This window comes from Malus sylvestris, chromosome 1 (genome assembly GCF_916048215.2).
Source record: "Malus sylvestris chromosome 1, drMalSylv7.2, whole genome shotgun sequence".
Classification (NCBI taxonomy): domain Eukaryota; kingdom Viridiplantae; phylum Streptophyta; class Magnoliopsida; order Rosales; family Rosaceae; genus Malus; species Malus sylvestris.
Window position 1 is genome coordinate 16483983 of NC_062260.1, and position 13521 is coordinate 16497503.

General features: G+C 36.5%; 3 protein-coding genes across 3 annotated transcripts; 1 reads left to right on the forward strand and 2 right to left on the reverse strand.

Moving 5' to 3' along the window:
• Nucleotides 1-2756: 2756 nt before the first annotated feature.
• On the forward strand, nucleotides 2757-3767 carry LOC126613947 (uncharacterized). The gene is made up of 2 exons (XM_050281585.1): nucleotides 2757-2840; nucleotides 3081-3767. The coding sequence occupies exon 2, from the start codon at nucleotides 3213-3215 to the stop codon at nucleotides 3765-3767; it is 555 nt and encodes a 184-aa protein (XP_050137542.1). The 5' UTR covers nucleotides 2757-2840; nucleotides 3081-3212.
• A 3701-nt stretch (nucleotides 3768-7468) lies between these two features.
• Nucleotides 7469-7973, reverse strand: LOC126613957 (non-specific lipid-transfer protein A-like). The gene is made up of 2 exons (XM_050281592.1): nucleotides 7636-7973; nucleotides 7469-7475 (listed from the first exon to the last, which is right to left on the reverse strand). The coding sequence occupies exons 1-2, from the start codon at nucleotides 7971-7973 to the stop codon at nucleotides 7469-7471; spliced, it is 345 nt and encodes a 114-aa protein (XP_050137549.1).
• A 621-nt stretch (nucleotides 7974-8594) lies between these two features.
• LOC126629808 (beclin-1-like protein) lies at nucleotides 8595-13406 on the reverse strand. The gene is made up of 9 exons (XM_050299952.1): nucleotides 13157-13406; nucleotides 12259-12593; nucleotides 11985-12155; nucleotides 11145-11269; nucleotides 10852-10900; nucleotides 10145-10303; nucleotides 9858-10015; nucleotides 9288-9437; nucleotides 8595-8998 (listed from the first exon to the last, which is right to left on the reverse strand). Exons 1-9 carry the CDS (start codon nucleotides 13290-13292, stop codon nucleotides 8758-8760), a joined length of 1524 nt encoding a protein of 507 aa, XP_050155909.1. The 5' UTR covers nucleotides 13293-13406; the 3' UTR covers nucleotides 8595-8757.
• Nucleotides 13407-13521: the final 115 nt, after the last annotated feature.

Sequence of the window (13521 nt, forward strand, 5' to 3'; positions counted from 1 at the left end):
CCTGTAGAAATAAATGGTTGTTGTCCATTCGGCAATATAGAGTTGGTATCTTTCAAGTTATTGATCTGCGAATGGCTTGTTCAAATTGGCTAAACTGATATCGGGAGCCTAGTAGAACCATAGCTCGAAAGAACAATATATCTACATTATAACCAGACCATAAGCTATGAGCACGTTCAAAGTACTGTGTTTGGGAAAATGTGTCCTTGGAGCATAATCCAGGCTTATTATTTTCTGTTTGCCAGAAAAACATATTCGTGCTACTCGCATTCGGGTTTGACCAATATATTGATATTAACAAGGTTTGTTTACATCACATGATTTTGAGTCAACTAAAACGAGAAATCACATTAGAAAGCTGCAGGAAAAAAGAAAAAAGTACAATAAAAGAACAAAAAGAAAAGACAAACAAAGATATATGTATATATGTGGAGAAAGAAATGCCAAGGAGGACTCGCCCAAGAGATTTCATTCGAACTCTATACCTACACATGTTTGTCGTTGGTGTTGTAGAGAAACAGGGATTTGGTGATTGGGAAAGAAAAGTGGGGCCCAAATACATAGAATGGTTATGGAATCATGGAAGATGAAAGAAGCACTCACTGTATATGGAATTAAAAAGAGCAAGGGTGAAGGAAGAAGAGAGAAAACTTAATTTTTAATTTTAACTTTTACGTTTTTTGTTAACATTATGTACCTCATAAGGGTTGAAAGCTACGCAAGCGCACAATAGCGTTGCAAAGGGGTTCGTTAATCGGCCAAAGACCATGCGTGGTGAAAGTTGAGCGCCCAAATTGGTTTCCACAACAAGATTGAATTTGAATTTGCAGAATACAAACGACGATTGTTGTACGTACGGAAAAAATTCATGAGGAGTTGTTGCTTCATTAAGAACAACTATATTGTTAAACAAAAAAACCTTAAAGAAGCAATGCATTTTGTTTGTCTTGGTCATCATAGAGATTCAAAAGAAGGTGTTTTTTTTAAGACAAGGATAAGGTGGTTAAATGGTTTGTAAGTTGGGTGTAGGTATGTGTATAATTCAAGTGTGTCACTAAATGGTGGTATGCTTTCATCAATGACCCCAGCTTCGTTGACAAGCACCTCTCTAATTCCTATTCCTTGCACATCAATCAATTCACTCGTGTCCTTTTGAAGCAAATGCTAGTCCCTACTAGGGAGTCGGAGGACCCCAAGGCCAAGGGTAATGGTAATGAAATTCAATCCATATTCTCAATGCTAAGTTTTGACAACAACAATGATGTTGTTGGTGACTCAGACAACACCAACTATGGTGACTTATACCTTTATTTCTGAAGGTGAGGACATCCATGTTCCTCTGTCTATGAATCTAGAGGTCGGGGACAAATCAATTGGTATTATAGGTCAATGGGATCATTTGTCTAGACCTATCTAATTCTACTATGGTGTTTTTGTGGAGTCCGGCAATTCATGAGTTCAGGCTTCTTCCCCCACACCTTCAGAATAATTGGCCTAGCCCACCATTTGGATCCCTCACGGTGGAAGCTCCCTACCTTCGAGCAGGCCGACTCATAATTCCTCGAGGATTTGGCTATGATCCCTTATCTAAATGTTACAAAGTTGTTAGCATTGCATTTTCTGGTTCAAATTGTACGGCGAGAAAGAACATCTGATTGTTAATCCTCTCTGAGTACAAGTGTACACCTTGGAAACAGATTGTTGGAGAGAGATCAAGAACTATTCTTTAGAAACAGATACCACTTTCTTTGGTTAGGAAGCGAGCAACAAAAGGAGTTCATATGTTGCGATAACACTCGTTATGATGATGAAGGAAAGATTAGGTTAGTAATCATTTCGTTTGACATGAGTCGTGAGGTATTTTATAATTTATCGTTACCACATGAGGTCACCTACAAAGATTACCTTGACATATGGATGATGGATGATTCTGGCGGGGCTGCAAATTATAGGGGTGGCATTGGCTATGGTGGTGGTGAGGGTGGTTCAGGCCATTTTTTTTATTTTTTTCTGTCAAGCGTGTGCACCCCACTCGCGTGTGGGGGCACATCGCCTAACACATTTTCAGAAAAATCAGCCCACTTTTCAGACTAAAATGTTACCGTTGGGAAGCTTCCCAAGGTCCGTTTGATCTCAACGGCTCTTTAACTTGGACCGTTCGATATCAACGGTAAAAAAAAAAAAAAAATCTTTTTTAATATTAACCGTTCGATCTGAGATCAATGATCGATATTAATATGCTTTATAAATAAATAAATAAATAAAATAATAGTTTTAAAATTAAGAAATGTTACCGTTGTGACACGTGGCATAATCTAGAGTGTTGGAATTTAATTTTTTTATATCCAACGGCAGAGATTAATTATTTAAATAAAAATTTTAAAAATTGTAAAAAATCCGAAACAATACCTGAAATTTTTTTAAAAAAATGTTTCTACTTTTCTATAAATACCTTCTCATTATCATCTACCTTACACCACAATTTCATATTTTCTCAACTACTTTCAATCACATTCCTATCTTTCTCTCAAAGTTTTGATCCAATTTTTTTCAACAAAATGACTACTAATGCAGGTACGAATTGGACGCTTTTTGAAGATGTTGCATTGTGTACTAGCTGGGTTGAAATTACTCATAGTTCGCGTACGGGTAATGAGATGCAGTTGCGAGAAATGTGGAGTCTTATTCATACCAATTATCTTGAAAAAATGGGTGGGAGTAGAACCAAAGAATCGATGTCTAGTCGTTAGAAATTACTTAGCCAATCGTTTAGTATTTGGAGAAACACCTTGGCACAAGCTAGTAGTAATCTTCGAAGTGGGGAAAATTACACGGATCAGGTAACAATATATTATTTATTTGTTTGTCAAATTTACATTGTAATTATTTGTTTGTATTATTTATTTGTTACATACTTTGATTATAATTTTTTGTTTGTATTATTTATTTGTTACATACTTTGATTATAATTTTTTGTTTGTATTATTTATTTGTTACCTACTTTAATTATAATTATTTGTTTGTATTATTTATTTGTTACCTACTTTGATTATAATTATTTCTTCTCCCCCATTGTGTAGCTAATTCAAGCACAAGCTTGGTATGGTGCCAAAACCAAATCCAAAAATAAATCATTCAACCGGTGGGAATGTTGGAATATTGTCAAAGATTGTCCTAAATTCAGAGTTGTGCCTGTCAGTCCAGAAGTTGTTATGAATAGCACCCATCTACACTCTACACCTGATAATGGCTCGCATGAAGATGATGGAGAAGAAGTGCCCGAAACGCCCATCCCTAAACAAGCATCGAGTTCGACCCGTTATCCAATTAGGCCTCAAGGTAAGAAGGCTTCAAAGAGAAAAGGAAGTGCTTCCAAGCATGATTATGCAAAGTACATGGAAGAACTTACTCGCCATAGTGAATTGACTTTGGCGCGGGAAATGGCAAAATTTGAGGCTGATAAGGCTAGAGAGAAGGCAAAAGCTGTAGCTGTTGAGAGAGAATTTCAAGCTAATGAGAGAGAAAGAGAGCTACTTAGGCAAGAAATGGAACTGGTTAGAGAAGAAAGAATGGCTCAACGAGATCGTGAGATTATAAACACGCCTTTAGAAGGGAAGTCTCCAAATTCTAAATATTTTTGGAATTCGGAGAAAGAGGATGTGGTACGTATGAGGCGTGCAAGAGAAGCGAGAGCAAGAGGAGATGGTCCTAGCACGACAAGAGAAGATCATCCTAGCACCACAAATTGGTTAAGTGATGATGATTAAAGTACTTGTTTTAATCGGAGCTCATAGTTTTCCAATCACATTGGGTTGTAATTTATTATTTATTGAATAGAGTATTTTATGTTGTTTCCAATTTATTGAATTTAGTATTTTATGTTATTTAAAACGCACCAAATAAAATTACATAAACACACCAAATAATAAAAAACTCACTAAAATAAAACACACCAAATAATAAAAACCTCACTAAAATAAAACACACCGAATAAAATTACATAAACACACCAAATAATAAAAACCTCACCAAATGAACTAAAATAAAACACACCGAATAAAATTACATAAACATACCAAATAATAAAAAACACACTAAATGAACTTAATTATCTTCAACTTGTTTCAATACCCACTAGTGCTCTATCAAGTCATTTTGCCGAGCATTGTGCATGTCTGGCCTTTGAAATGCAATATATCATTGAATGAGACTTTCATTGTAACATACATCCCTTTCTAATGGCTCATGTTGCACGAGCTCATCGGTGGCGTCATGAGCACAATATATATGTGTTCTTGAATTGTTCATCGTGTCTGGCTCATATTCATCAACAACTTCATAATCGTACTCATCTTCCACAATCATGTTGTGAAGAATGATGCACGCCATCATGAAGGATCGAAGCGACTCTACATCAAACAATCTGGTTGCACCCATGACGATCGCCCAGCAAGCTTGGAGGATACCGAAACAACGCTCCACATCCTTCATGCACCCCTCTTGATAGCTTGCAAAGTGTTTTTCCTTTGCACTTCGCTGACGTGGCACTGTTTTGACAAATGTTGACCACCTTGGGTAAATGTCGTCAGCTAGGTAGTATAGCCCGTCATACATACGTTCGTTGACCTAATACGTGACTTTTTGTGCCTTTCCTTGCAAGACATCGTTGAACACTGGGGATTGGGCAAGGATGTTGAGGTCATTTTGAGCTCCCAGAACCCCAAAAAAGACGTGTCAAATCCATGTATCAAAAGATGCCACCGCCTCTAAAATGATACTTTTTGCTCTTTTCTGTCTCCATAAGCGCCTTGCCATGCACTTGGACAGTTTTTCCACGTCTAATGCATACAATCAATGCTCTTAATCATCCCAGAAAAAACCTCGCATCTCGGCCTTCTTCATAAGCCTTTCCAAGTCCATGTGAGTAGGTTGCTAGAGGTACTCTACGGTGTAGATAGATTCGATTACTTTGCAAAACCTCATCAGGGACTGAAGAATGGTTGATTTCCCTATCCTCGCTATCTCATCCACTTGGTCTGCAGATACTTCATACGCAAGCATCCGCAACGCAACAGTAATTTTTGCTCGGGAATGAGACCCATAGCACCAAAAACATCATTCTTTTGCACAAAGTAAGAATCATGGTTGCAAGCAGCAATCATGATTTTGTTGAACAAATGTCGTTCCATTCTAAAACGACGTCTGAAGTACGTATCAGGAAATGCACTGTTATGGACAAAATAATCATCCAACAGCTTTACACCTCGTCGTTGCCTGTTTCTATCAAGGTTTCCGGAACGGGTGGGCCTGCATATCTGATCCACGGCTTGGATGACTCGACAGGAATGAGAGTCTCTGGCCATTCTTGCTTCGTCATCTCTCTTTCTCCGCTCCTCATACTCTTCCTTCTCATTTTGGGCTATATAAAGATTCAACATTCCTTCAAATTGGTTAAACAATTCTTCATCTTCTTGATCGATTTCCCACATCATGCTTGAAGAAGAAGATATTGTAAGTAGAAACTATGAATAATGATACAGATTTTGATTTGGTGAAGAATGAAGCAGAAAATATGAATAATGATAGAAATATTGAGAAAATTGGTGTGAGATTTCAAAGGATGGATGATGGATTATATGGAGGATTCTGAAATGATTAGGTTGTAGATAGAGCCACGTGGCATGCCGTCATTTGTTAAAAATATGATCGAAATCTATTCTAAAAGATTCTGAAAAGATAACGACACGTGACACGATAGCATTGGATAAAAATCTTATCGAAATTCATCACCAATAATTATCTTTTCGGATAATGACACGTGGCGCAACGAGAACGATTTAAAATCTGATCGAAATTTGACATCTCCTTTGGAGATGCTCTAAGTGATATGGAGATTTTGGATGCGGTCCCTAGTTATCAATATTATTGACGGAAGCCTTGTTAATTTTCAATTTTTAATCCAATTCCCTGAAATTAATGTAATACTTTATTTCTATGTATCTTATTATATTTTTTAAATTAAAAATTAAAAATTTATAGTTATTTATTTAATGAGATTTTAAATAAAAATCCTTAATTTGTGGGATTAAAATATTAAAGGTAATTTAGCCAAAAGTCAATAAATTTGTGCGATTAAAATATTACAACTTTTATTATATAAATGTACTCATTTTATAAAAAAATAAAAAAAATAAAATCCCTTTTTTTTTATAATCTAGAATGCACCCATAATTAATAACAAATCATTTACAATATAGCCTCTTGGAGTTTATTTTTGAATAATTAATTGGCATTTATTAAAATCGAAGGACCTTGATCAAAATTTGAAAAACGAATAAGGTTTTAATCAATGGAGTAGAAAAAATAAGGATGAGAACCTAATTTTTCATATATATATATATAGAGTACTTTGTAACTTTATATAATAACAAGTCATTCACAATGTAGCCTCTTGAAGTTTTGTAACCGTTTTGACATTCTTGTTTAATAATATTCTATTTTATAGTTTTGTTCGTGGCAGACTCTGATATTCAACTTTTTTCGCATTTCTCACATTTTATTTCTCAAACAATTTAAATTACTACTCAACAAGTATTGTCTTAGGCTCCATATATATATATATACACATACATACATACATACATATATATATATATATGTATATATGATACAGACTGCTCAAATTATGAATTAAAGCATCCCATATTTTCTTGGGGCTTGAATTCGAATAACCCGATGGTATTTACACGAAAGCTGAAAAGAATGAAAGCAGTGACTGTTATCATAGGAAGAGTTGTTACAATCAACAAAGTATTAGATTTTCCGTTGCAGTACCATATTTTCTCAGAATCCAAACAGAAAATAAGAAAACAGAAAGAGAACTATTGAAAATCAATTACCTTTCTGAATCTTCTTAGCTCTCTTCTATATGGGAGGAGACAGAAACTCCATCAGCAGCAGAAATGCTTCATTTTTTTCATGAATTTCCAACAAAGCGGGTTTGAAAGGAGAGATAAAAACAACATGTTAAACGCCATGTCGTGAAAATTGAAGCCTTGGTAAGCGTCATGTCGTACTATGCGCACCATGTCGTATTTTAAACGTCATTTCGTATGTAGACAATTATTTTAGTTTTATTTGTTAAGAAATATAAAGATAAGAAAATAGCTGAAATGATGAAATAAAAATCTTAATTACTGAAATTATGACTTTTTGGGAAATTGTGTCGACATCTGTGAGATAATGTCGTCAATATTTAAGCGATATGTCGTCGTTATTTGATTTGGATCTTTTTAGCAACTGAAATTAATAAAATTTTCATTTATGCCGCTTTGCACGATAAAAATGTAAAACAAGAATGAATATGATTCGATAATTTATAATTTAATAGGTTTTTCTCATAAAAGTGGTATTATTATTCGACAATGGTACAATTTATTTTTCATAAGACCACTTTGCATGTAAAACATTAATCCCTGCATGAAAAAAGAATGGAGATAATTCAGTAACTCAAATGTTTGCATTAGTTGATGTGATAGTTAATGTGTTAATATATATTACTGACGTAACAAGTAAATATCAACGTAACGTGATCATAAAATACGATACCTTAAGCGGTTGGAGCATATCAATTACTTTGAGCAATTTGTATTTTTGTCAATTGGAGGGAGGACGAGGGAGATGCCACATTTCTTGGGAAGAGCAGAGACTTGAGAGGGATTATAGGTTCCAATGGTAGACAACGCTTGCTTGAGGCACAGGCAAACAGCTTCCTTGTCTGCCTTGTTATTGGCATGCACACTCAGGTTCTTGACACCCTTGCAACACGCTTCCGATGGTTTGGCGTCGGCTCCACCCTTCACGAAAGGGACGCACGGAGCCACCTCCAGTGACACCGTAGGGCATGAAGGCGCCGAGTGTGCAGTTATCGAAAGGAGTAGGAGAACAGCGAAGAATCCGATTAGGCGAGACATGGCTGCTCCCAACTCTTAGGATGATCACTTAGCTAGTTCTCAAGTTTTAATTGTAGCTGAGAGCTGTGTCTTTGCAGCACACCAAGGTATTCTATATATACATGAATGTTTGAGTGTAAGCTTTTGCAGCTTCAAGTTCTTCAGCTGTTTTTATGATCATGCAAGATTCATGCCAGCCAAGGTTTTATTTCCGTAACAACTAAAAATAGGAACTTTTCATGTTTTTGTTTTCATTGGAGCGGTATTCTAATATAATTTAAGTTACGAGGAGGAGATTTCAAACTTCAATGCAAAAAGAAAGAGCGCGCTGCTCTAGCCAGCTTGGATACAATTAGTTCTGCAAGGACTTATCAGGTTAAACAGCCACGCAAGGAATCAGCAAAAATTGAGGAAATGTCCATTTTCGTGTTAGCAAATTGATGCCATGTATTCCATATGCTTGATGAGACAAAATGACACCTTTCTCCCATCTCCAGTGTCCCTGTCCTAATTTTAGGGATGGGCAAGAACTCAAAATTATCCACCCATATAAATTTGGTGATTATGGTTATGAGTACCCGTTTATTTAAATTTTTTTCGTAAAATTTTTACTTTTTTAAGACACTGAAATTCAACAAGTACTGCAGAAAAAAAACAGCAATCCTTTGCTCTAAATATTATGAATACTTCAGTACAGTTTTACAATACACTACAAATCATGCTTTCAACTGCACAAGACTAAACCACGGTGTTTCTATATACATGTCGGTGTAATATGTATTCAGTATCTATGTCGTGGATTTGATTAGTTTTGGAACTCAGACTTGGAGTTGGTACTGCGTCTCGAGTACGAAGAGCCTGTACCTGAGACTTCAGCATGTGAAGAAGACACTGCTGGAGAAAGAGGCTGGAAGTTTGTATTCCCAACAAACCAATACAGAGCCCATTTCAAATTGTTGAGGGTGTACTTGAGAGCTTTAGTCCAATTCTCCTGCTTATTGAAGCTTTGTGTGATCGAACACGTTTCCACTTTGTCATTCTCAATCCTGCAAATGAAAAAGTCCAACACGGTTAACGGTTGGGAGAGAGTATCGTGACCGAAGTCTCTCCTTTTTCCTAATAGAAATGAGATAACAATGCAGAAGAAAAACTTGTCAAAACTTATGTCAACATTACATCCCTCATATGCTTTAAAACGGTTGAAAGGGTAAACAAGATAAAGTTATGGTCGTAGATGCAAATATTGTATCATTTATGAAAAACAAAATATGGAGGAGAGATGGAAAATGCTTGAACATGATATAACATACTATTGGTTCAGATTGCATAACTTACTTGTAGGGCAATTTAAAGCATTTTTCGAGTGGTATATTGTTTTCTTGGTCCTTGGAATTTGCAAATTCAGCAAAGTCCTTGAGGCATGTCAAGAACAATGTCATTGCTTTGTCATAGCGAGTGCTCCAGAACAAGTTCACCGGACCAAACCTAAATACTCAAGTTAATTAAAACATCCAACAAAATAGCTAACATGACAGTCTTAAATTTCCGTACAGGTAATTCTAGAGAACAGATACAAACATTGATTATACATTTTTAATCATCTAACCATGCCACTCAGCATTTGGGTGATACCAATTAAATAGTAAATCGAAATCACCACTATGCACCATATGCTGCTAAACCGGGGGATCTACTAAAGTTGTTTTTTTAACAATAGTGAGATTAGATAAAATTAAAATATGGTAGCTCTCCATAAAAGTCATTCGGCAATTCCCAAGCACTTTTCTCCCTTAAATCATTAAAAGTTTGGAGTGCAAGATGACTTTTTGTAGTGCTAATAACAGTTCCTTAAAATAAAAAGACAATTAAATGGTGATTAAAGTTATAGGCATAGTCTATACTTACAGCTCATAAATATTGTTATTGTTGTCCAAAATCCGAGGGTAGCTGCCCATAGGAAGTATTTTTATTCGATACTCAAACTTTGGCCGGAAATATTGACACATTGTATGGAGAAGAAGGCAGGCTTGACCCCAGGCAGCATTTATCTCATCCCACTCAACCTAATTGTTTTCACACGGTAACCATCAATATCAGAGCCTATTTTCTGTCTCAAGGTAAATTAAAAAATTCAATTAACTGGTCCTAAGACAAACTCAAAGGAGAAGGAAATGCATGTTTGGCTTTCTAACCGGAATTTTAGGAAGTCGTCCTAGTCGAAAATTGTTAGTGGTACCAAATTCTCCATCATGCCCGATGGGAAAGGCATCATTGAGCACATTAGTTCGTTTCAACAACTCCAAGTGTGCTTGTGAAACTTCTATCTTGGCCAAAATTGCATCTCTTTCTTCCTGTCAGCCAAAAATATTTTTCTTAGACACAAACAACAAAATACCCACGGGGCACCAAAGGAACAATGTTTTCTTCAAACTTGCTTAAACTTTGTTCCAGCAATTTATAAAAAGAGGTATCATCAATCCATATAAAGTGGGGAAACAGATGACTCATAAAGGATATATCCGACTAGGGGTGCACCACAGTAAATTTAAATGCTTCCAGAGCATGATTGTTTTACTCCTGAACATATCTATTCACAAGTTAGATATCAAGTAGAACATACGTGCACTATGTATGCGACTCTTTTCTTTTATGAAGAAGACAAAAACTAATGGCGGCGAACCTGTATAGAATTAATATAAGCTACATTACGAAGAGTCGAAGACAAACATTGATATAATAATTCAATGTCAAAGAAACTTTTGAACCCATGATAAACTACACCAACCAACAGCCAGACATATCAACACAGAGTCACACATACAGGGAAAATGTACTTCCTAGCAGCTTGTCATGCAAAAGCTAGAGAAGCAGAGGAAGTAACTGAGCAGAAGTTGCACACCTGATTTGAAATTAATTGAAACTGAAAATTATTGAACTTGTGCCAGTACCTGAAACACGTTAAGCAAAATCAACAATTAGTAGTTCCCAGGTCCTCCAACAATAAGCGATGAAACCTGATACGTACTGATGCTCACTTGATATTTTATCAGTAAGTATACCAACAAATTCAACAAACAGCATACAACAACAACAACAACAAAGCCTTATCCCACTAAGTGGGGTCGGCTATATGAATCCTAGAATGCCATGCGCTCGGAAATTCAACAAACAGCATGAGGAAAAGAAATTTACTGCTCCTCCAACTCCTTAAATCTGCTAGATTTTAACTCAAGTCCCTTGAGTTCATTATTTACTTCAGCATTCTGTTTCTCCATCTCTTCAATTTCTGCTTCAAGTTTTCTCTGTTCTTCCTCAATCTTAAATAGCATCCAAAGAAGATGATCAGTGAGCATTTAGACTTCCCTTTGGAAAATTATGATACAAAATAAGCTGATATGAAAACAAACATATTTTTGAAGGTTCATTACAAAAGAGTTTTGGTATCGATCAATTGCTGCAGGATTGTAGGCAAGCTAATATCCTGGCCTTAAATTTAAAAAAAAAAAGAAAAAAGAAAATACCTTCACAAATATGTAAGTTCCAATGAATATAAACCATTGCAACCTTAAGATTATTCCCATATATTTGTGCCATTTTTGGATCAAACTGCATGCTCTAAAGAACAAAGTAAATATCCCATCAGCAAGAGATAACCACCTTTCACCACTCATCCAAACCAAAGAAATCAGAGTGATTAAACTAAATAATTTTTAAACTATTATGCACGTCATGGAATACTTCCCACAAAAAATGGTAATAAATAAGGCTAAGAGGTTCAGTTATGACCAAAAAAACAAAGAAAAAGAACATAACACTTGAATGTAGGATCAGAGCTCAAATGTATTTCATATTAATGCAGACAAATGCATCCTACTGGTCATGCAATCTCTAAAATGGAAGTGTGATGTTTGGAGTTGTCATTCGCGTCATTCCTCGGAATGAAGGCATAATGGCAATAAAACAGCCCTTTTTCACTATCCATAGACAGATCACGCAGAGATTATTGCATTAGACAATATTTGAACTAAGCACCTTCAGTTTTTCCTTGAGAAAATCAGTCTCACTAAGCACTTCCCTTGTCCCACCCTCCAAGCGTTTAAGACAGGCTTGGTATGCTTTAATGTCCCTATTCACATCTTCAACCTCCTTGTCAAGTTTATCAAACAATACCCTCATGCATTCAATGCATAAAGGTTGCTCAACCTGGAAATGTTAGCAGAAACCTACAGATTATAACCTACTTTCAAAACAATAACCGGCACCAACATATATAAAATGTCCAGTTGTTTTGCATTCTGATGCATACCTGTGTTTGGGTGGTGGCAATTTCAAATGCACGATTCAGGAGAGTTATAGTAGAGTCAAACCCAGAATTGTTAGGCTGCAAAGGACCATTGGGTCCTGCATCAGGTAACGGCAAATGGGCCCCACCACCATCCGGTGAGGACTCAGATTTATAAACAACCACAAAGGACTCATCCATTGCCTTTTCAGACTGGCCTGTATTGACTGCTCCACCACGGGGACGCGGAGGGACTCCTTGTGCCTGGGCTCTTTGCTGTGGTAACACAACAAAAGAATTGTCCATCCGTGTGGATGATAACACACTGTTCGCCCCATGCATTGAAGAACCCTGCATGCCTGCATGTGTTCATCACCAAACCACTCATGATTACAAACCAAATAAACCATTTCTCGCACACATCACTGCACCGGGCCATCAACAAACCCTTAACCCCACGTAAAATCACGAACTCAAACGTCCACAAAAAACAGTCAACTCAAGAAATCGTATATTTAGTACACGCTATTCGATTCTAGTCAAATCATACGCTTATTAAACTTAGCTCTTCACAACAAGGAGCACCCAGCAACAAGTCCCATTTCTAACTCAACAAATTAACACTCCATGGCAAAATTTAACGCCTATAACAGCATAATTAAGTTTTTCGAGCCACGATAAAATCTTTAAAAGTTCAAAGGAACAACACTTTAGCTTAACTAAATCAAAACCCAGCCCATTTTAATTATAAATCTGCCCCTCAACGATAAACATTTTGCAATCTCACCCGTTTGAAACTTCAATTGAACCCCCCCCCCCCCCGAGACTAATTGGGACTCCTTATCCGATTCCCAGAACACAAATTTGGGCGATTATATGCAAGGATTAAGCTAAATTAATAGCGGGATTAGAGAAAACGAACCGGAGCGAGAGAAATCGTGGAAGAATTTTTCGGCGTAGGAATCGGCGCCGACGACGCAGAGATAGTTACGGCAGTTCTGGCATGCATATCTTGGGACGTTCGGATCCACCTGAAACCTCCGACCCCTTTCGCCCATTAAATCCTTGTGAAAGTGGAAGGCTCTTGTATTCGTACAGGAGACAGTTTTTTACTTGGTTTTTTCTCTGTTTCTTGGCAGAAGAGAGATCACAGCAGTCTGACGTCCGGTTTGTTTGTTTGTTTTTCTTAAATAAAGAATTACAATCCTGGGAAGAAAATCCCTACTAATTAATAAAACACTCATTGTCATTCAAAATCTTATGAAATTATCACTTTAATTCTCTAAT